Source organism: Pseudonaja textilis, chromosome 2 (genome assembly GCF_049901715.1).
Source record: "Pseudonaja textilis isolate UNSWEBS1 chromosome 2, rPseTex1.2, whole genome shotgun sequence".
Classification (NCBI taxonomy): domain Eukaryota; kingdom Metazoa; phylum Chordata; class Lepidosauria; order Squamata; family Elapidae; genus Pseudonaja; species Pseudonaja textilis.
The window spans coordinates 13,538,614-13,558,925 of NC_141991.1; the positions used below are offsets into that span (position 1 = coordinate 13,538,614).

The 20,312-nt window shown below is 45.9% G+C and overlaps 1 protein-coding gene across 5 annotated transcripts; it reads left to right on the forward strand.

Annotated features, from left to right (window-relative positions):
- Positions 1–486: 486 nt before the first annotated feature.
- On the forward strand, positions 487–17,909 carry RNF5 (ring finger protein 5). Of its 5 annotated transcripts, none has more exons than XM_026721263.2 (6): positions 487–767; positions 2,695–2,713; positions 10,151–10,263; positions 12,317–12,371; positions 12,518–12,632; positions 16,247–17,909. In XM_026721263.2, exons 1-6 carry the CDS (start codon positions 502–504, stop codon positions 16,333–16,335), a joined length of 657 nt encoding a protein of 218 aa, XP_026577048.2. In that variant the 5' UTR covers positions 487–501; the 3' UTR covers positions 16,336–17,909. The 5 variants fall into 5 exon arrangements, with proteins under 5 accessions (XP_026577048.2, XP_087784676.1, XP_026577046.1 ...); XM_087928550.1 differs by having other exon boundaries at positions 12,521–12,632; XM_026721261.2 differs by having other exon boundaries at positions 564–751.
- Positions 17,910–20,312: the final 2,403 nt, after the last annotated feature.

Genomic DNA, 20,312 nt, shown 5'->3' on the forward strand with positions numbered 1-20,312 from the left:
AGAACAAGCTTCAACACTTCATCAAGCTCCGCGCATGTGCCTCTCTTTTGAAGCCAAGGTTTCTTGAATTGTTATTGGTTAACTTATGCGTCAATCAGGACAGGTCCAGCCTTAAGTCCAAGGCTATGTCCCATAGCCACGCGCTTTTTAGTGGGCGGGTTTTGAAAGAAAGCGAAGACTTTTTTTCCTCCCTTTCCACCACAACCTTTCGGTCATTTTGTTCTTGGAGAGGCTGGCGTTTCTGTCAATCATGACGCGCCCCTTGATTCCTTCCCCCGCCCCCAGTCATATGACATGTTATTTTGTTCAGGGAACTAAGGTCTCTGTGTGTTGGCGGGGGGGGGGGGGGAGTACGGCGTTTCAACCAATAATGTAGTCGCGTATTCGACACCCAAGTGTCACCCAATCAAAAAAGTTTTAAGAGCCTGCACAGAATAGAAGGCGGGACCAAGTGGAACGTCAGCTTTGCCAGGTGCCCCCAAATAATTATCTTGGCCACCAATGAAATGTCTACAAGAGTGCGACGGACGGCGAGAAGGGCCAATGATTAAACAGCAGGCGTTTACATTTATCTCTCCCACCCCTTCACGTCAGGGCGGAAGATGGCGGCGGCGGCAGCAGCTGGGACAGGTCCAGGGGTCCCAGATGGGGAGCCGGAGGGGTCAAACCGCGATCGCAGTGCTTTTGAATGCAACATCTGCCTGGAGCCTGCCAGAGAAGCTGTCATCGGCCTGTGCGGCCACCTCTACTGGTGAGCGAGGGAAAAGGTACAGAGAGGTGTGGCACAGGGAAGGGGAGAACCAAGAGGCTGATTTAATAAAAAATAAAATAAAATAAAAAAGGTGGGACAGGCCGAAATCCAACAGGTGAAACTGCGCTTCTTCTCTTTTGCTTTATTTCCATTCCCTCCAAATAAGCTCCAACAGCCGCCTTTGGGTTGCTTGGTTGGCCACATTTGAGGATGTAAGCCAAGGGTCTTCAAAACTTGGCAGGTTTAAGACTTGTGGACTTCAACTCCCAGAATTCCTGAGCTAAGATGACTAGAGGAGGAATTCTGGGAGTTGAAGTCCACAAGTCTTAAAGCTGCCAATTTTGAAGACCCCTGGGGCAGGTCTAATAGAAAAGTGTGGTTTAGTGGTTAGAGAGCAGGGGTTTTTTTTGTGGGGTGGGGGGCTGCTACCCCCATCATTTCCCGCCACTGGAGCCCTTTGGTTGTCCCACCAGTCTGGAAGGAGGGTCTGCAGCAGCGGTCACCAATTGGTGGTCTGTGAGAAAATTTTGGTTGTCTGCAGAAAAATTATTTGCATTTTTTATATTGCATTAAATCAGGGGTCCTCAAACTACGGCCCCTTTGGGGTCTTTTTGTGTGGGTCGGAGGAGGGGCAGAAATTCCTATTTGGGGTCCGCTTCAGCCCCCTGGTTTCAGGGCTTTGGGCAAAGGTTGGAAGGAAACGCTGCTGGTGGCAAAGAGCCAGAGGGCTTCGTTCCAGTGGGACTGCATCATGGCCTGGAACTGGCTGACCATCTCAGCCCGCTGAGCTCCAGGCACCGGTACCTGGCCTTGCACACCTGCAGGTCTTCCCTATGCTTGGAAAGCCTATGCTCCTAGTCCTCAGTGAGGGGCTTCTGCTGAGCCTCCTTCTTGGTCAGATCCAATTTAAACTGAGCCAGCAGTGTTGCCAACTCTTTTTTTCGTGGTGGCTGTTTAGCTCCAACAACTGCTTCCTGTTGGGGCCCTAAGGAGCCCAGGCAGGTGAGGAGAGGCTGGTGAGGCGCCCCTTGACATGAGTGACATCAAGTTGGCCACGCCCACCCAGTCACATGACCACCTAGCCGGTCATTAGCCATATCATATTAATGGTCTGCGGGATTTAAAATTATGAATTTAGTGGTCTTTGAGAAAGGTTGGTGACGCCTGGTTTGGAGGACCCAAAGGCCACCAGCAACTCACAATATTGTCAAGCTGGTTTCATTACACTAAGCTGATTTGTGTAGTTTGTGGCCTTACAAGTTTGTGGCCTTACAAGTGGGGTAACAACCACCCCCAAACACCCCAGGGTATACTTTGATTTATATGCCGGAGTAAATAATCAATTGGAGAAACCCAGCAGTGGTGTTTTTTTCACTTAGGTTTATGATTGACTTTACAGATAGTCCTCGACTTACAATCATTCATTTAGTGACTGTTTGAAGTTACAACTGCACTGAAAAAAAGTGGACTTAGGACTGTTTTTCACACTTACGACCCGTTGCAGCATCCCCATGGTCGGGCTCAAAATTCAGACGTTTGGCAATTGGTTCATATTTATGACGGTTGCAGTGTCCCGGGGTCATATGATCCCCTTTGCGACCACCTGACAAGCAAAGTCAATGGGGAAGCCAGATTCACTTAAATGACCGTGTGGCTAACTTAACAATTGCAGTGATTCACTTAACGGAGGCAAGAAAGGATGTAAAATGGGGCAAAATTCAACTTAACTGTCTCGCCTAGCAACAAAAATTTTGGGCTCAGCTGTGATTGTACTTTAGGACTATCTGTATTTACATCGTGTATTGATTATTAAATTTGTGTAGCTGCCTACAAGTGTTGATTTCTGTGTGCCCATCAAAACCCTGATTCGGCATGTATATTTCATGTTGGTTCGATCCAGATTTCTTTTAAAAGGTCTTGTACTTTTTCTTCTCTTTTTGCAGCTGGCCTTGCCTACACCAGGTGAGTTGCTCTGTTTATTTGGACACTGGACTATAAGATTGACTGGAGTTGAAATGCTTAATTAATGTTCCCTGATGTATCTCTTCCAGATATACTAACATCTACAGTTTTCCAGAAATCTTAGGCATCATAGTTACTGGTTGGGGACAGTATAGTTAGTAGCTGGGGATTATGGGTGATATAGTCTGAAATTATTTTGATGATACCAGGTCAGCTAAGGGTGGCCTAATATTGGACAAATGATTATTATTACCTTTATTGACAGAGTACATGTGTACAATGAGATTGTCTGAGCTTCCCTTCGTGCACCCACCCCAACACAACTCACAGTGAGGACAGTGATCCCTAACTCAGTCCCAATCTTATTACATTATGTGACCTTGTTGAACAACACGCCGCCCCCACAAGTCTATCCTACTATGTTGACATGAAGTTATTTTCCGTTCAGAAGTCTGACCGCCCACGGGTAGAAACTGTTCTTCAGCCTGTTGGTGCGGCTGGCTATTATGCTTCTATATCTCCTACCTGATGGTAGGAGAGTGAAGAAGTGCTGACTGGGGTGTGACTTATCCCTGAAACTTTTCCTCACTCTGCTAAGGCGGTGAGCCCTAGTGAAGTCATCTAATGGTATCAGGGAACAGCCCACAATGTTTTGTGCTCACCCGGCTCTGTAATGTCTTTCTCTCTGCGGCTGTTAAGCCAGCATACCACACCGTAACGCAGTATGTGAGGACGCTTTCTATTGTGGACTAGTAAAAGGAGGTCATCAGTCATTGTTCCACTTTATTCTTTCGCAAGACCCTGAGGAAATGGAGTCTCTGTTGGACCTGGGTTGTGTTGGTTTTCCAGGTAAGATCTGGAAAAAAATCTGGTATTCCTAGACAAAAAGTAATCTGTGGAGTGAATGCAGATAGTCCTCAACTTACAACCAGTTACTTAGTGAGCATTCAGAGTTACAGTGAATCTGGAAAAAGGTTGCCATGCCCCTGGTGGTGACTGACTCTGAGGGAGAGGAGGAACAGCCAACGGGGAGTGGAAGTGTGGCTCCCGAGGTGGTGGAGGAGGCTGGGGAAGGACAGAGGCCGGCTGAGCAGTCAGAGGAGGACCCAGGCCCATCCCCTCTCCATCCTAGGGCACGCAGGGAGGAGAGGATCGGGGAGAGACGTGGTCTACTGGGGAGGAGAGGGCCTTGATCCTCTTCATGGGCTGCAGCTGTGACAACTGGATAAGAGGACAGACATGCATACAGGCGAGTGCTGGAAACAAAGCATGGAAATATCTCTAGTTTATTGTTCCTCTCTGAGTTTGGCATCCTTCCCAGTGTGTGTTCTGATGTCTGTGGAAAACGTCTTCAAGCCCTTATCTTGCCTGGTTTGTGTCGCTCTTTATAATTTAAACGGCATTTCCTCCTTTTTGTAACTCTTTGTGTGTGTGAGTTTTTTTTGTCTCCAAGGATATGTGGAGCTTGGAAGCAAAGTGAAGGAATAAAAGGGCCTTCACCTGTTTTTTTTGTAACGGTGTTTATTTTGTATCCCATCCTGGGTCACCACAAAGGTACAGGTAGTCCTCGACTTACAATAGTTCATTTAGTGACTGTTCAAAGTTTCAGTGGCACTGAAAAATGTGACTTAATGACAGTTTTTCACAGCTGCAACCTTTGCAGGAAACACCCCCACCCCCCCAATCATGGGATCAAGATTCAGCTGCTGCCGACTGGTTCGTATTTGTGACGGTTATTGTCTCCCAGAAGGTCATGGGAATCCCCTTTTGCGACCCTCTGACAAGCGAAGTCAATGAGAAAGCCAGATTCACTTAACAACCGTGTTCCTAACTTATCACTAACTTTTTAGTGCTAGAGGAACGCTTTCCCCTGCAAATAGACAACTTGTCACAACTGTTTTTCTATGTACATTCTGAATGAGCTTATCTACAGATAGTCTGATGCAGTTCCACAGAGGAATTATTAAGTCTATCATCTACACCTCTATAACTGTCTGGTTTGGTTCTGCAACCCAACAGGACAGACACAGACTTCGGAGGATAATTAGGACTACAGAAAAAACAATTACTACCCACCTGCCTTCCCTTGAGGACCTGTATACTGCACAAGTCAGAAAGAGGGCTGTGAAAATATTTACAGACCCCTCACATCATGGACATAAATTGTTTTAACTCCTACCCTCAAAACGACGCTATAGAGCAGTGGTAGCTAACCTTTTGGGGCTCCTGTGCCAAAAATTGCATGTGTGTGCTTGCACGATCATGCTCACGTGCCAGCACCCAGAAGGCAATGCATGCGCCCCCTACTCATGCATGCGCAATCCGCACCCCCACCCCTTACCTGCACTGCGCCTCACAGCTGATTTTCGGCCAGTTTGAGGCCTTGTTTGGCTTCCCAGAGGCTTGAGGAAGGCTTCTGCAGGCTTTGCAGGCCGAAAACTAGCCCCATTTCGTCTCTTCAGGTATTTTCGGAAAAACAGGAAGTGATGAAATGGGGCTGGTTTTCTGCCTTCAAAGCCTGCAGAAGCCTTCCTCAAGCCTCTGGGAGGCCAAAAAAGGCCTCAAACCAGCTGAAAACCAGCTGTGAGGCACACACATGCACTGTGAGGTAAGATTGCCTGCAGCTCGTGTGCCGGCACAAATGGCTCTACGTGCCACAGGTTCACCATCACAGCTATAGAGCACTGCACACCAGAACAACCAGACACAAGGACAGTTTTTCCCCGAATGCCATCACTCTGCTAAACAAATAATTCCCTCAACACTGTCCAGCTATTTACAAAGTCTGCACTACTATTACTATTAATCTTCTTATCACTCCTTATCGCCCACTATACCGTCGTCGTCCTTCCACTTGTGACTGCATGACTGTAACTTTGTCGCTTGTATCCTTACGATCTATATTGGCTCTTTCCTAGTATGCTTTGATTGCTTATTTGTACCCTATGTCTGTCATGAAGTGTCGTACCTTATGATTATCGACCCTCGACGAATGTATCTTTTCTTTTATGTACACTGAGAGCATTTGCACCAAGACAAATTCCTTGTGTGTCCAGTCAGGCTTGGCCAATAAAAGAATTCTATTCTTCTATTCTATTCTAAAATGGGACAAAACTCACTGAACAAATGTCTGACTTAACAACAGAAAATTTGGGCTCAGTTGTGATCATAAGTTGAGGACTACCAGTACTTATGACCCAGTTTTGAAGTACTGACAGCTGCCCCCTCTCCCTTCCCCCCTGCAGTGATCCTATGATTGCATTTAGGGTACTGGGCAACCAGCCCACACGTAGGATTGTTTGCAGAGTCCCACATTTATATGACTTCAATTTACGTCCTGTCTCTAGCACACAAAAAAAGACTCATTGCATACAATGGCTCCCTTTGCAATTGTTGCATTTGCGTAATGATTGCTGCCAAGCGGTTGTAAAATCTTATCTGTGACCCGCTTAACAACCAGCACAACTTACAACCGTGATTCTGGGTTCAATTATGGCCATATGTTCAGGCAAACTACAGGGAGTCTTTGACTTATGACCACAGTTGAGCCCAATGTTTCTTTGGCGAAGCGAGACAGTTGTTTAAGTGAGTCGTGCCCCTTTTTATCGCCTTTCTTCCCACAGTTGTGATGTGAATCCCTGCAGTTAAATTAGGAACCTGGTTGTTAAGTGAATCTGGCTTCCCCCTTGATTTTGCTTGTCGGAAGAGGAATCACATGACACACACACACACACACACACACACACACACATATCCCGGACACTAAATTTCATTATCATCCTTTTTAGCCTTTGTCTATTCATTGGAGGATGAAGAACCTCTTCCGCATGTTTCTGTTCTGAGCTAGGTTTCACAAAATCACGAAGCAGGTTCCTTGTCCCTTTTTATTAGGCTAATGTGAATTCCCCTCATTCACATCCAGCAAAGTCCCGGGCAAACAGTCTCTCAAGGGTGAATTAGGATTACAGACCTTATTAGGCTTTGGAGAGCTGCCAGGCCAATAGCTTCCAAGCACAAAGCTGTACAAGGAAATACTTAGCAAAGAGTTTCTGAGAAAATCTTCACACTAATAAAACCAATGAATTGTCTCCTGCAAACACCACTCCCCCTTTTCGCTCCTCTTTACTCCCGAGTCGACCCTTGTTCCTTAACTGTTCCCTTCTCCTGGCAGCTCTGCACATGTGCACATCGGGAACAGGCTCCCGCTGTTCTTCTGCCCCGCTAATGTCTAATTCCAAAGGCAGCTGATAACTGTCAGACGGCCTTGGTCCCATCTCTGCCTCTGATGCAGAAGACTCATCAGCGCCTTCCCCAGACTCCGGAACTGGCCCGTGTTCCTCCCCAACCTCCTCACTGTCCGAGTCTGGCGGGCCACAACAGTTTCCAATCAATACGGAAGAGAACACAGCAACCGTCATAAATATGAGTCAGTTGCAAAACATCTGAATTTTGCTCACGTGACCATAGAGATGCTGCAAGGGTTGTAAGTGTGAAAAATGATCATAAGTCACTTTTTTTCAGTGCCATTGTACATTAAACGAACTGTTTAAAGTCAAGGACTTAACTGCCTTAGCTTGAACAGGTGAATAACGATCATTCTTATGAGAGTCTGGAGGACTTTTTCTGTAACTGGTCAGTATGATGGTTTCTTGTGTGGTCAAGTGGTTGTACATACTGTATAACCAACATTGAAGAAGATGACTATAGCGATTGATGAAGGTTACCTCTGCTTGCTTTCAGTTCTTGAATAGGCATCTGACTGACTGCTGTGGACCTTTGGACTCTCTTAGTAAAGCATTTTTTAATCGGAGCAACTGTCCTTGAAGTGAATCTCTCCTTGGCTGAAGTACAGATGGGCCGGATTTCTTACATAGCTTCAAAAATTATATTAGATTGAGGATAACAATAAGCAATTCCAGTAGAGCCATGGTGGCGCAGTGGTTAGAATGCTGTACTGCTGGTTAATTCTGCCCAACTTTCAGCAGTTCGATTCTGACCCCGGCTCAAAGTTGACTCAGCTTCTATCCTTCCGAGATTTGTAAAATGAGAACCCAGATTGTTGGGGGACAATATGGTGACTCTACAAACCGCTTAGAGGGGGCTGTAAAGCACTGTGATTCTAAGCACTGTAAGTCGAAGTGCTAGTGCTGTTACAAACTAGACAATTAAAATCCCACTTAAAACAAGTTAATGTTTAGTTGAAATAACAGCTAAACCAAGAAAAGTAAATCTGAAATCTCATTGGTCCAGCCTTGAAAGTATGACTGCAAAATTTCAAAGCCAGCCTTTTCCTGAATTGTCCTAGAAATGTTTTACATCTTCTGCAGCCTAATGATAACTGATAAGTTAATGTAAACTTTCATTGTGCTCCTCACAATTTGCTGGTTCTTTCCCTACTCTCCCATTGTGCTAATGTGGTCTATTGCCAAATGCTTTCAAAGCTTTCTTAAGTTCCTGCTGTGGAATTACTTAGGGAAAGGAACAGTGGACCTGTTCCAGAGCACTGGAATTACAGATAGTCCACGACTTACGACCAAAATTGAGCCCAATATTTTTGTTGTTAAGTAAGACATTTGTTAAGTGAGTTTTGCTCCATTTTGTAGCTTTTCTTGCCACAGTTGTTAGGTGACTCACTGTAGCTGATACGTTAGTAATACGGTTGTTAAGTGAATCTGGCTTCCCCATTGATTTTGCTTGTCAGGAGGCTGCAAAAGGGAACCACATGACCTTGGGACACAGCTACAGTCATAAGTGTGAATCAGTTTGCCAAGCATCTGAATTTTGATCACATGTTCCGTGTGTGTGTGTGTGTGTGTGTGTGTTACAATGGTCGTTTGTGTGAAAAACATTTGGTGCTTTTTTCATTGCCGTGGTAACTTTGAACGGTCACTAAATGAACTGTTGTAAGTTGAGTTAGATTGTATGTTGCCTTCCATTTGGGAGCTCAAGGTGTTTTTCTCCCAGAAGAGCCCTGTGAGATAAGTCGGGCTAGAGGTGCTAGCCTGTAGAGCAGGGGTCCCCAGTCCCTGGTCCGTGGACTGGCACCTGGGCCGTACATTTTTGACAACAACAAGCGAAGCCCCATCTGCGGGATGCAGGCAGCACACGAAACCAGGTGGGCGTGGTCTGTCAGCTGCTGGCCCCTCCAGCAGCCCAATCAGAGGAGGAGGCATGGGAGTCAGGGTCAACATCAGGGCAACCCGGGAATTCAAGAGGGGAATGGTGCTGGCAGAGAGAGAGACAGAGACAGAGATGGAGCCTGAGCCGTCCATCAGCCCTCAGATGGAGAGTCAACAGCCAACAGATCTGGAGGTGGCTGATGAAGAAGAGGAGGAACAGCTGGGTCCAGTGCCTGAGGCGGGGATGCACTTAAGGCAGAGAAGAGGAGAGCAGTGGAAATCCAGTAGAAACTGGGGAAGGAAGAGCTACCGCTGTTAGCAAGGCCCCATCCTAGCTCTGGGGATAAAAGGCAGGAAGTGGAGATGAATAGGTGTGGCAGGCAACTATTCATTTTCTGGCCGGACGGACTTGTTAGCCTGTGAGAGAAACTTTTTGCCGGGGCTGCCACCATTCCTAATAAAGGAATATTTTGAGTTGACGTCAGAGGGTTTGTCATGTTTGGGGAGCTGGATCACAACACCAGGCTCCCTCCGGTCCAAGGAAAGACCTGTCTCCACGGAACCGGTCCCTGGTGCCCAAAAGGTTAGAGGCCGCTACTGTAAAGCACTAGGGAGGTTCTGTGTCTGAACAGAGACCAGGATCTGGGTCTCTTCACTTCCAGTCTTAACACATTCAACTTTCTCCCACCCTGGCTCTTAAAGCTGAGAAGGAGGAAATACCGGTAGTCTTCAATTTACCGCCACAAGTTTAGTGACGGTTTGGTTTTACCATTGCATTTAAATAATTACTTAACAACTGTTAAGGATCCTCTGATCACCGTTTGTAACTTTCCCAGCCAGCTTCTGAAAAGCAAAGTGACAGGGTGTGTGTGTGTGTGTGTGTGTGTGTGTGTGTGTGTGTGTGTGCTTAACGACCGCACGATTCCCTTAAGAACTGCGGCCATTCACTTCATTGTGGCAAAATCGGCTGTGACAACCATCTTAAATAGAAATTCTAGTCCAAATTGTAGTTATAAGTTGAGGATTACCTGTACTATAGTCCGGACTGAACTGAGACGATAACCTACTATATTTTTCAGAGTACAAGATGCTCCAAAGTATAAGATGCACCTAGCTTTTGGGGAGGAAAACAAGTGGGGGAAAAAATCTGCCTTTTCCTCCCAGCAATTTGCCTCCTTGCAGCAAACAGCAAAAAGCCTAGTCAGTTTCAGCGCAGCCTGATTAGCACAAGGAGCTGATTGTCCAACACACAAGGAATTCGTCTGTGGTGCATATGCTCTCTGTGTACGTCCATTATAAATGTCCTTCTTCCCTTCAGTGGCTAGAAACTCAGCCGGAGCGTCAGGAATGTCCTGTGTGCAAGGCAGGCATCAGTCGGGACAAAGTCATCCCTCTCTACGGGCGTGGGAGCTCTGCTCAGCAGGATCCCAGGTAAAGAATTCCCTTCTTTATCAGTGGGTTTTTTTTTTAACAGTTTATTTATAGGTTTTCATTTAAAATACATAAGTGCTTTGTATTGTCCGGGTCAATCTGCTTACATAATAATACTTTCCCCACTCCTAATTTCTACCTCTATTCTCCAACCGTTTATATAATAAGTCCCATGATCAAAAATACTCTGTCTTCTTTTATCTTTAATGTCAGTTTATCCATTTCTGCATAGTCTAATTTTTTTTTTTAAATTACATCTTCTTCTCTTGGAATTTGCTCTTTTTTCCAATACTGTACGAATACAGTCCTTGCTGCTGTCAAAACACCTAATATTACATACAAATTCCCCTTTTCATACTTTTCTGGTATTATAGCTAACAAAAAATATTTCTGGCTTATAATCGATTTGTAGCTTTAACATTTTTTTCTAACCATGTGTGTGTTTTTGTCCAGTATTTCTTTGCTTTCACGTGTGTCCACCACATGTGATATTAGGTGCCCCTTTATCGGTGTTTTCAGTAGGTTAAAGGTAAAGGAGTCCCCGCGGAGTTTACTCCGCTAGCTGATAAGCGTCCAAATTTTGATAATGTGACCACGGAGATGCTGCAGTGGTCTTGAATACCTGAAATACGACTATTTTTCGGTGCCATTTGTAGCTTCGAACGGTCACTTTTAAGTCGTGGCCTACCTGTAACTGTTTTAATTCTTTTCGTGGATTTTGTAGCCCATCTGGGATGATTAAATTGAATGAATTACATTAAAGTTACGTTGCCAAAGAAGAAACGATCGTTGGTGTCCCAAAGGTGCTTTTTTTTCAAGAGGCAACTGGACTTTCCGGGTTTTCTTTGAAGATGTTTCGTTTTTCACCCAAGAAGCTTCTTCGGCTCTAACTGGATGGTGGGGAATGGAAGGATTTATACTCCTTGCCGACAGTTGGTCATTTGCATTCTTTGTAGAGAGTCGCTGAGGCCACCTGGACGACACAGATAAACCTCCAGGTTAAAGTGTCCTGGAGTCACGTGATCTCCTTTTGTGACCTACTGAAAAGCAAAGTTAATGGGGAAACCCAGATTCACTTAACCATGTTCCTAATTTAAGAAGTGCGGTGATTCACTTCACAAATGTACTGAGAAAAGTCGTAAAATGAGGCAAAATTCACAATAAATTTTTCACTTAGCAACATAAATTTTGAGCGTAGGTTGAGGATTACTATGGAGTCATCCAGGTCATCCTTGTCACCCAGGTCATCCTTGTTCCAAAGGTGCTTTTTCAAGAGGCAAACTGGACTTTTTGGTTTTTCTTTGAAGACATTTCGCTTCTCATCCTAGAAGCTTCTTCAGCTCTCTGTGCTGTGTTAGTTTTGCCTTATAAATTGTGTGACTTGTTCCAATGCTTCTGTTGGTAAAAGTGATTTTCAGCTCTTGGACTTTGTGTTCTACCCTCTTTCAACACTTCAATTGTGTAATTAATCTGTCGTATTCTTTCATTGAGAAGTTGGAGCTGTGCTTTCTGCAGGATGTTTTCTGATCCCTGTCTCCCTTCACTACTGAACTGAAGAAGCTTCTTGGATGGGAAGCGAAATGTCAAAGGAAAGCCAGAAAGTCCAGTTGCCTCTTGAAAAAGCACCTTTGGGACTACCTGTACACCATTGCAAACACAGCTGCCACTTAAAGAAACGGAAATAAATCGTGTTTTCCTTCTCCTTCTTTTGCTGTAAATTTGCGGTTGGCGGGGTCCTCGGGGCTCTCTGAGTTTGGCTGTTGTCTTCTTGGAGACCAACAAGATAACATCCTCAGGGCTAGCAAGGACCAAGGTGTGCTCTCTGTTTACATCTGCACGGAAAAAACCAAGTTCAGATCCCCTCAGCAGCTCTGAACTACAAAAAAAATGCTCTTTTATTGGTCGTAATTTGTAAAACGCTTTGGAGCAGGGATATATATATATTCCTTTGCTGGCTAGGATGTATTGGACTAATCCAAAGACTGGAGGGTATGAGAAGCTGCAGGACTGAGGCGGGAGGGGCATAATCCTGCCTTTTTTCTCCATCATGCAGATTGAAAACTCCTCCCAGACCTCGAGGGCAGCGCCCGGAGCCTGAGTCGCGAGGGGTGAGTGTTGCCTGCTTCTAACTCCCCTTCCCAAATTCATCCTGGACTAACTTGGTTCTTCTGCGGGACTAACTTGGTTCATCTGCAACACGCCCCCCGCCCCACCTTCCTCCTTCTCCTTTTTCTTCTCCCTTTCTCCACCCCAGCAGGGCATCGGCAGTTTCCCTGAAGCAGCCACGGGCTTCCACATGGCATTTGGCATTGGCGCCTTCCCTTTTGGCTTTTTTGCTACGGGCTACAGTGCTCCAGGAGAAAGAGCAGGTAAGGTCCTGCTGTGAAGGGGGGAGGGGGGTTGGGTGCTTAGAGAATTTTGGGGTTCCCCCTTGTAAGGCTGCGACAGGTCAGGATGGGTGGTTCTCTTCTTTAGGACTGAGTCTGTGTAAAAGGCTTATTAGCCTAGCTCCGCCCACTCTGGGTAACTTCTCCCAGTTTCTACTCAGTCCTCAGCTAGAATTCCCTATGACCGTATTTTTCTACTGAGACTCCATTCTTCCAAGCTTTTAGGCTTGTGCTGGGGCCCATCCTCAGGGAACGTCTCTTTCTCCAGAATGTGAGCCCTGGGCTCCATGTTGTATTTATATGGTGCCTGGTTGTGTGTGGCTTTGTCAGACCTGTCCCAGATTGGATATTCAGGAAAGAAAGACCCTCGACTCCATTTATAGTGAAAAGCATTCTTTTAACTGAAGGTCTGTGGAAATTCTCAGTCATCTGGGTCATGGTTGTCCCAAAGGTGTTTTTTCAAGAGACATATCATGCCCCTGATGGAGACTGTCTCTGAGGGAGAGGAGGAACAGCCGACAGGGAGTGGAAGTGTAGCTCCGGAGGTTGGGGAAGAGGCTGGGGAAGGGCAGAGGCCGGCTGAGCAGTCAGAGGAGGACCCAGGCCCATACCCTGTCCATCCTAGGGCATGCAGAGAGGAGAGGATAAGGGAGAGACGTGGTCTGCTCGGGAGGAGAGGGCCTTGATCCTCTTCATGGGCTACAGCTGTGACAACTGAATAAGAGGATGGACTTGCATATGACGAATGCTGGAAACAAAGCATTGAAATATCTCTAGTTTATAGTTCCTCTCTAAGTCTGGCGTCCTTCCCAGTGTGTGTTATCTGTGGACTTCCTTCAGCCCTTATCTTGCTTGGTTTGTATTGCTTTTTTCCTTCTTCTTGTAACTGTTTGTGTGGGAGTTTTTTTATCTTCCGTCAAGAATATTCAGAGCTGGGAAGCAAAGTGAAGGAATAAAAGGGGTTTCACCTGTTTTCTGTGACTGTGTTTGTTTGTTTGATATCCCACCCTGGGTCATCACAAGACAACTGGACTTTATGGTTTTTCTTTGAAGATGTTTTAAAGGAATATTGGAAGACATTTCAAAGGATTATCAGAAAAGCTCAGGAGGATCTTCAGCTAGCACAACATATGGGCAAACTTCAAACCCAATAATACACCAACCCAGAAGCTTGTCCACCCCAAGGATAAAGCATCCAGACACAAAGTGAGCAACGTGGTACATGCAGTACAGTGCAATGAGCCTAGTGCAGATCTGTACTGTGATGACCCGGGGCGTGGCACAAAAGCAACCAAGTCACAAAAACAGATAAATTCCCTTTAATACCTCCAACTTGGCCCCCAATGTCCAGTTATCATCGGCTGGAGGAAAAAACTCTCCCAAAAAACAGTTTACAAAGGAAAGAAATGCAATCTGAACCCAAAGCAAAGATAAATTGGAAATAACAAAACCAACACAAACCATCCTGAAGTAATTAACACAATAGGCCAGTATGATAAATTGCAGACTTCCAAAGGATAACAAAGCACACGTAGTTGGGAGGACACCAAAACCAAGATTAACCTCGACAAAGATAATGCACGCTTTGCTTCCAGCAAGGTGCTGTGTGCAAACGCCCTTCTTATATCCTGTTCCTTCAGCTGCAACTAATGAAAGGGATCAGGGCCCTTTCCTCTCCCACAAGCCATGTTGCTCCCTTCTCCGTTCCTTCCTGCGTCCCCTAGGACAGTGGCCCCCAACCTTTTTTGTGCCACGGCCCGGTACCGGCATCACAAAATGATCCACGGCCCGGAATCAGCACGCATGACAAGGCAAGGCAAGCCGAGCGACCGGCCAGCCAGCTTTCCCCACTTCTCCCCGCCATCTGCAACTCCTCCTTTGTACCTTTGTCAATGGGCTTTGCTTCGGGACGGTCGCTCGGCTTGCCTTGCCTTGGGTGCTGAAAGAATCCTTGCGCCTTAGTTTCGTTCGAAGCCCCCCCCCTTCGATGAAACTAAGGCGCGAGGATTCCTTCAGGACCCAAACGCCGCTTTCCAACCGGAAAAGCTCACCCGGAAGCACTTTCTCGTCAAACAAGATGGCGGCGCCCAGCAAACCGGCGGCCCGGTAGGAAATGTTCCATGGACCGGTACCGGTCCGCGGCCTGGTGGTTGGGGACCCCTACCCTAGGATGAAGAGGGGGTGGCCCTGGGCCTTTGACTGAATGCCCAGCCGGACTGTGCCCTTCCCCCGTTTCTTCCACCGGAGCCACACTCCCACTCCCTGTCAGCTGCTCAATCTCCCCCTCAGAATCAGACCCCAACAAGGGCAGGACATGTATGTTGGGGAAACAAAACAACCACTTCATAAATGCATAGCACTTACACAGGAGAACAAACCCGTCAGGATTCAGCAATCCATCTGCATTTAAAAGACAAAGGCCACTCTTTTAAAGACGGCAAAGTCCACATTGTAGACAGAAAGGACCGCTGGTTTGAAAGAGGGGTCAAAGAGGCCACATATGTCAAAATTGAACAACCCCCTCTCCACAGGGTGAGGGGGGATATGACATCATCTACAGTCTACAACATGGTGCTTTCAGCAGTTCCAAGAAGGCTCCATACCCATTTGTACCACTCAAGTGAACTTGACAATATAGATAAACCTCCAGGTGGCCTTAACAACTTGCTGAAAGAACGCAAATCACCAGCTATCTGCAAGGAGTATAAATCCTTCCATCCCCCCACCATCCAGTCAGAGGTGAAAAAGCTTCTTGGGGGAGAAGTGAAACGTCTTCAAAGAAAAAAAAAACACAAAGGCCGGTTGCCTCTTGGGAAAAAAAAAACAAAAACAAAGCACCTTTGGGACTTTTACTGAAGCCAGGTGGTTAAAGCACGGCAAAGCCAGATCTGAGGATTTCCTATGTAATCCCAGTCATTTTACCTTTCCCAAAAAGCCCCTCTCCGCTTTGGTCATCTTGGTGATGTTGAATAAGGCTCACGTGAGATGTTTTGGTGTAACTTTTTGGCGCCTCTTTGGATGGGCGTTTCGCATTCCATCCCCAGGCTGCGTCCTTGGATCTTTTTAACCGTTGTCTCTGAATGGCACCTCTAGTTCCTGTCATTCCCTCCCCCGCCCTTCCGTATCTTCCCGTTCCCCCTCCCCATATTTTTATGGCAGGCTGCCATCCAAGCGAAGTGAAGTGAAGCAGATCTGACAGGCTTCTAATTGTTAATTGGGTTGTTGATGGCCCGTTAAACCCTAATTAACAACTAAAAGCCAAGCACCCTATAAATACAACGCATAGCCCAGGGGCGCATATTCTGGAGAGAGGGAGAGAGATAAGATCCACGGGAATGGGCTCCAAGCGTAGCCCTTGATGTAGCCAAAGTTCATCGGTGGCGTTTGAACTATCCGCTCACGGAGCCCCAGGCGGGAGCAGAGGAATTGGGACGGGTGGACAGTCCTTGGTTAGCAACCGGTCGCAAAGAGCTACGACGGCATCAGTGAGCAGTTCAGCGTTTAAACCGGTCGTTCAAATGCCGGCCAACTTGCTTTTGGATTTCACTTTAGCTAACTCTTCTTTTTCTTCTTCTTCTTCTTCTTCCTTTCTGCAGATACAGATGCGCCCAGACCATCCAGCTGGCAGGATTCGTTATTTCTTTTCATTGCCATCTTCTTTTTCTTCTGGTTACTCAGTGTATAACTGGCTGGACCCCGCTGAGCTTAACCTGTACTAAAAAAAAAAAAATCTAAAGAACAGAACGAAAGGACTTTGATATTGGGGGGCGGGTTAATGTGGGGGGAAGAGGTAGAGAGAGAGGGAGGGAGAGAGAGAGAGAGAGAGAGACTGGTTTTGGGTGGGTGGCTTTGCTTGCTGAATGCATAGGAGAGGCAGAAAGGGGTTAAATGCTATATATGATGGAGTGAAGTTCTCCCTTTTTCATCCCCCTCACCCCCACCATCCTGGGAATTAAAACCCCTCAGAGGAATGCTTTCTTCTTCCCAAGTGGGTTTGCAAACAGTTGTCTACACACAACCCCCAACCTCATTACGGATTGCCTGGGAAGGCCCTTAGTCTAGAAGGATCCCTTTCTATTCTTCAAAGAATCTCAAAAGGTGAGGGCAAGCTCGAATGGCCGCGAAAGGTTGGAACAAGCCGACGCGTGGACTACTTATTCTTTACAGGTTCCATCAAAGAAGCAGGACGAAGGAAGTCGGGCCTTGTGCATCTTCCTTCCAGCACCCTCCCACATACCCACCCGCTCCATTCTGGTTGCAATAGCATTTGCCTCACAATCGGCAGTCCATTTGTCCGATTGGGCCAAAGCGGCTAGACTTTCCACTTTGCGTAAAAAGTGTACGAATCCAAAGAAAGGGATTTTTGGGAGGGGAAGCAAAAGCGGAGCGGGACAGATTCCGTCTCTGTATAGAGATGTGGTGATGGGGAGTCAGTCTCCCTTGTTCAGCCCGCTACCACAGGAAGCAATTGTGGAAAGGGGAGCGGAGATATTTGAAAGGCAGGGAAGGAGACAACCTGTCGCTTCCGAATCCCGCAGGAAGTGGCTGCATAATTCTTTTGAGACCAGGGGATTCCCCAAAGGGCTTATCATGGCTTCTTCTTTTTTTGGATAGGGTAAACTGCCCAAGTTTGGATATGCTATGGTGGCAGGGGTCTCCAACCTTGTCCGCTTTAAGACTTGTGGATTTCAACTCAGCATGCTTGCTGGGGAATTCTGGGAGTTGAAGTCCACATGTCTTAAAGTAGCCAAAGAGGAGAAACATTGGATCTTCAAACAAGGGCCTTCAAACTTGGCTAGTTTAAAGACTTGTGGACTTCAACTCCCAGAATGCTTGAACTAACGCGACTGGAGAAGGAATTCTGGGAGTTGAAGTCCACGAGTCTTCAAGTGGCCAAGGTTGGAGACCCCTGCTACGGTAGGTATTTTTTTTCTCCCCCGTCCCCTCCTCTCTTTTTGAGGAAGGTTATTTAACCCTTTTGCTCTTCTGTTGGAGTAACCCAACCCTTTGAGATGGGGGTGTGTGTGCTTGCCGACGATTGTTAAGGCTTCATCCACCCAGCTCTTAGCTCTTCCAAAAATGTCGGGGAAACGTTGAGGGTTGGCAACGGGGATGGTCGGTCACCGGACATTATAAGTCTTGACTAACAGTATTTTGTGGTCCAAAAGTTCCTTGGGTAGTGACTTCATTTGAGGGGGACAGAGAAGAGATGCGATGTCGATTAACCGATGCTTTAATTAAATTCACCCGTGATTCCTATCTGGTCGAAGGAAGAGTCATTGAGAGAAAAATGCGCCCGTTGAGGAGGGAAAAGCACAGAATGCTACAATATGCAAGGTAGTCCTTTGCTTACAACCGTCACCTAGTGACCCTCCTAAATTATGTGGACCTGAAAAAAGGGACTTAGGATCTGGATTTGAAGTTCTGAAGGTTGGTCTCCCTCTGCAGTCACGTGACTGAATTTTGGCCACTTAGCAACACAGATGCATTTATAGCCAGTTGTAGCGTACGACGGTTTTGCCCAAAACCGCACTTCGGTTTTGGGCAAAACCACACCCAGAGCAAACCATTTGTTTGCTCAACAACGTTGATGTTCACTTAACAACCTTGGGTTCGCTTAATGACCACAGTGGTTTGCTTAACGACTGCTGCAAAAAGTTTATAAAATCAGGCTGGTTGTTTGGCCGACCTGTTTTATGACCACTACGAGGTATAACTCCATAGTTATAGACTCCATTGCAGTCGTAAGTTGAGGACTACCTGTAGTATCAAAACTGTTACGTTGGCATGCCTGAAAATAGTGTCACGTTATGAGGAGCCTATCGCAGCTATTTAACAATTACAATCTTTTTTTTCTGGCTGCCGAAAGTTTTGATCTCCTTGTGTAGGATATTTGCAATTGCACCTGAAAATCCAACCTTTTAGGCAGCGTGGCACTTCAACCTCAAGTAAATAGCTCGCTTTAAGATAAAATCTGGAGGGTACTTTTTCCGAGCGACAAAATTTTATTAAAAGGCAGAATCTTTCACAAGCTGCAGCTCCTGAAAATTTCAGCCTTTTATTAAAACTACAGCTCATGAAAGATTCTGCCTTTTAACATTTGTTGCTTGGAGAAAACACTACTTACTAGATTCCTGATATTTTGTCTATAGACTTGACATAGCTTTCTTCCTACAATACCTTGATATAGAAACAGATTTAGGCTTCTGTATTGTGTTCGTCTGATACAGAATACAGAAGCCTGATGATGGCAGATGAGATTCTGCCGAAACGTTGCTACAACTTTAAAAGCACAACTACAAATTATATATATATATGTGTGTGTGTGTGTGTGTGTGTGTATGGCATTCAGCTTTGTTCGTGTGTGTGTGTGTGTGTGTGTGTATATATATATATATATATATATATATGTTTCTGAGGTTCGGGTATTTGTATGTGGATCTTTGGTTATTCGGGTTTTCTCCCGCGTAAGATTGGCAGTATCTAGCAACGTTTCGATGAAGTCTCATTCATCATCTTCAGGCTTCTGTCTTCGGCTCTGTGCTTCTCAGAGTGATGTGAGCTTGCAGCTGCTTCTTCCTTTTAACTGCTAGTGGGGGTGTGACTGCCAATCTTACGCGGGAGAAAACCCGAATAACCAAAGATCCATATATATATATATATATATATATATATATATATATATATATATATATATATCTTCTTCATTGACCCAGACATCCAACCCTCTAATAACAAAACTGAACATATCCACAAATGAGCCAAAATGAACGAGGGAGTAAAAACCTAGAATGACCTGATGGTTATCAGCCTGGCTTTGTGGCAATTATTTACCAAGGAAGCCCTTGGCAGAGATGTTTTCTCCAGATCACTTGTTCACTCCTGCCTTGTCTTAACCGCTTACATTTTTAAAAGATGTTATCTTGTCCATAAATTGCTCAGCGCCCTGAGGAAATGCAAACTCAGGAAATGAAATTAGGAGCATTGCTCAGCTGCCTCTTCAATCTTGTCTTCCACCTCATGCAGTCTCTGATGATGAGAGGAGATTACATTCCATCCCTAGATAAACTGTTGTGTAAATTGACTCTCGGAATTGGCTGGCCCTTGTAGCAGAGAAAACACATTCTCCCGTTTTATAATCTGCTGCTAAGACAGGTGAAGTCACCTGCTTGCTTTTTTCTGTAAAAGCTTATTTCTGTAAAAATGGGATTACAGGAACCAGGTATCAATAAGCAGTTCCAGAGGTGGTATTCAGGTTTTGACCAGTTCTGGAGAACTGGTAGCGGAAAGTTTGACCAGTTTGGAGAAGCGGCAAATCCCACCTCTGACTGGCCCCGCCCCTATCTATTCTCTGCCTCCTGAGTCCCAGCTGATTGACTGGGTCTTCTTTTGTTGCCCTGCACAGGAGAACGGAGCTGGAAAGCAGGTTGGCATGGGGAGGGAATATGATTTTGCACTATCCTTCCCCTGCCATGCCCCCCAAGCCACACCAATAGAACTGGTAGTAAAAAAAATTGAATCCCGCCACTGAGGAGCTCCCCCTCCGTCCTCTTACTAGACTGTCTCACACCTAGCTGTGCTACTTATATCTTAGACACTCTCCAACTCTAAACCAGCTCTGTGTTACACACACTTTCCTTTTCATGAGAAAAGGAAAGATGT